This window comes from Belonocnema kinseyi, chromosome 3, assembly GCF_010883055.1.
Source record: "Belonocnema kinseyi isolate 2016_QV_RU_SX_M_011 chromosome 3, B_treatae_v1, whole genome shotgun sequence".
Lineage (NCBI taxonomy): Eukaryota > Metazoa > Arthropoda > Insecta > Hymenoptera > Cynipidae > Belonocnema > Belonocnema kinseyi.
Window position 1 is genome coordinate 77,238,043 of NC_046659.1, and position 3,047 is coordinate 77,241,089.

Here is a 3,047-nt window from a genome sequence, read left to right on the forward strand (position 1 = left end):
AATGAAAATCGTAGCTAATAAAAAGGACAAAACTTCAACTTCGCGTTGGATTGGAAGAAAATTACTTGGCGCCGGCAAAAGGCATAAATAAAAGTGCAATTTCTTAGAAAGAGGTAAATATAAGGACAAAATTGTACCCTTAAACATTTTTTCTAAGAATGGCGAAAATTCTGAGATCATCTCCACACAATAGTATCGTAACATATGTATATTTCAATAGGAGGAATAGAGACTAACAGATTACTCGCTGTATATAAAATCATATTTTTAATATTTTCTTATATTCACAACAAATATAAAGTACATCATTTATTTATATTTTCTTATATTCGCAACAAATATGCAGTTGAACTATGTAAGCATTTGTTGTAAAGATTTATTTTTTAATTTTTGTATCTTTATTTTCTTATGTAATTAAAAAAACGCTAAAGTATTTGTACTTGACAACTTCAAAAATGCGTCGATCACGTTACGCCAAGTTCTTTTATTTATCTTGGACTTGCTGGCTTCAGAAAATTGTATTCAATGTTTCTCTACCATCTAGAGCAAGTACTGTTTCTGATCTTCATGTTCAGTAAGAAAAGTATTGAATGATTTTATAAAAGCGACATAGAGTAATTCAATACTGTTCTTACTAAATATCGAGATCAAAAGCTGTACTTCCTCGAGATCGTAGAGAAACATTGAATACAATCGTCTGAAGTCAGCAAGTCCAAGTTAATGAAAAAACTTGGCTTAACGATACGAAACAAAAACATTTATTATTACAAAAAATCTTTATATTTTTTAACTGTATATTTGTTGTAAATATAAGAGAATAGAGATAAATGATGCACTGTATGTATATTTGTTTTAATTATAAGAAAATATTAAAAATATGATTTTATATCAAATGAGTAATCTGTTATTCTATCTTCTTGCTATTAACATATGTTACTATTTTTTGAAATGTCATTGTTGAAGACCCCATTAAAAGCTTTGTTGAAGAATTTTATTTATTTTTTTTTCTAATGCCCCGGTTTCATGTCTATCATATATTTTTTCCCTATTGTGTGGGGATGATCTCAGAATTGTTCCCATCCTTACAACAAATGTTTAGGGGTATAATTATGTCCTTATATTTACTTCTTTCTAAGAAATAGCACTTTTATCCTTTTTACCAGCGTCAAGCAGTTTTTTTTCAATCTGACACGAAATGAAAGTCTTTTCCTTTTTATTAGCTACAAATTTCATTTATATGACATTTCTGTAAAACAAATATGTATATTTAAAAAAATTTTTAAATCAAGAGAAGTGAACTGCTGCGATACGGCCGCCGAAAAATAAAAACAAGTTTTTTGTGAATCACCCTGGTATAGGTAAATCTAAAATTTTTATCATAGTAAATAAAATGCCCATTAATTATATTTACAGTATTAGTTTATTGAGAAGAATGCATTGATAGATTTATTTTACACTGAAATAGATTATTTACATATATTTTTCGACTTAAATGATGCTTTAGTAGCGAGAGCTCTTAAATTTTGAACCGCAGATATACAGGACTTAAATGGACCCGCCTTAGTAGACAATAATAATAATATTTTTCGAGAAGGGAATTACCATATAGAACATTTCTTATCTGGATTCATTGCTGAACCTGGTGGACAATGAAAGTCTTTTGTGAATTCCGGCCTGTTAGAATTTGTCCCTATGACTCTAAATTCTGGAGGACTATGGGGGTCGTATGTAATGTAATCTTTTAGATACTCTGGTGTTTGTTTTTTACACCACATGCTGGCTGAACTGATCCAAAAAAGTTGTGATGGGGAATAGCTTAACCCAGGCAAAGTGGGTTCGGGTCCGTTTCGTTCCACCCAATTTTGATAGGCTAGGTAAGATAAACGCATTCCTCCATTGTCTCCAATGTTTTCTTCTTGAGTACTGGTGCCATTCACCTGAAAGTTGATAGATATTTGTTTTTGCAATTCACCAGTGCGTGCACTTTTATACAAAAATAATTCATTTTGTGATTTGTAGTATAACTGGGTAATAGGGTGGCTTACAAAATTTGAGCACCTTTGATCTGTGAGGTCACTGCCCACCCCCAAAGAAACTTCCATTTAGTGAAAAAACTGTGTTTTTTCACATTCTTTGAAAGAGGAGGTCTTGACTCACACGGGGTTAAACCTCCCTCAACCGGAAACAAATGGTTTTTTTCTACATGGTTTGATAAAAAATTTATAATTTTGCCTAAATTTGGCAAAAAGTGATAAGGAAAGTTAATAAGGTGAAAAAGCATGGAATAATTGAAGGAGCTTTCCCAGATATTAACAAAAAACCTTATTTTAACATAATTGAATTTTCGAACTCCCTGGAGTTTCTATTGCAAATATTTCGTGGATTTAAAGCAAAATAATGACGAACAGTATTAAAAAAATATTCGACACAAAGCAATTCCTTTTTATAGGAAGGGGGGAGTGATCCCACATATCAAAGGAAGTTCATTTTGTTTAGCCACCTTACTGGGTAAGTATAAGAATTAAAAGTGTAAGGATACGTCCACATATTACGTTACACAGAAAAATCTAGCAGTTCAATTTTCAACCAAGAGAGGAGATTTTTCAATTGAAAAGAACGCATTTTTATCAAAATCGATGTATTTCAGACCAAAAAATGACTCTAAAAAGATAGTTGAATTTTTAATTAAACAGGTGAATTTTCGAAAAAAAAATGAATTTTTTACCAAATAGTTAAATTTTTAATCAATTCAATTCTGCGAAAAAAAAGTTCCTATAACAAAATAGTGGAAACTGTTTAAACTTCGAGCTTCACGTTCGATTGCTTTAAACTATACACATACGGTCTACTGACCGGCCCTACCGTTTTTTAACTTCAAAATTATGTATCTATATTTATATTTATATGTATGTATATATATATATATTTTTTGAAAATTCATTTAAATATTTGAGAATCTTTGAAATACTGCGAAATTGTTAAGACACATTCGTGAAAACCGGTTTTTTGGATTCAGGGGTCTCAAAACGTGAACATTTGACACAAGC

General features: G+C 30.6%; 1 protein-coding gene across 2 annotated transcripts in view; it reads right to left on the minus strand.

The window, feature by feature from the left end:
- Nucleotides 1-1,401: 1,401 nt before the first annotated feature.
- Nucleotides 1,402-3,047, minus strand: part of LOC117169325 (neprilysin-2-like) — a 21,399-nt gene continuing 19,753 nt past the window's right edge. For both annotated transcript variants that reach the window (XM_033355653.1, XM_033355654.1), the window contains exon 9: nt 1,402-1,937. In XM_033355653.1, the coding sequence (XP_033211544.1) occupies nt 1,599-1,937 (339 nt within the window). In that variant the 3' untranslated portion in view covers nt 1,402-1,598. The remainder of the gene's footprint in view (nt 1,938-3,047) is intronic.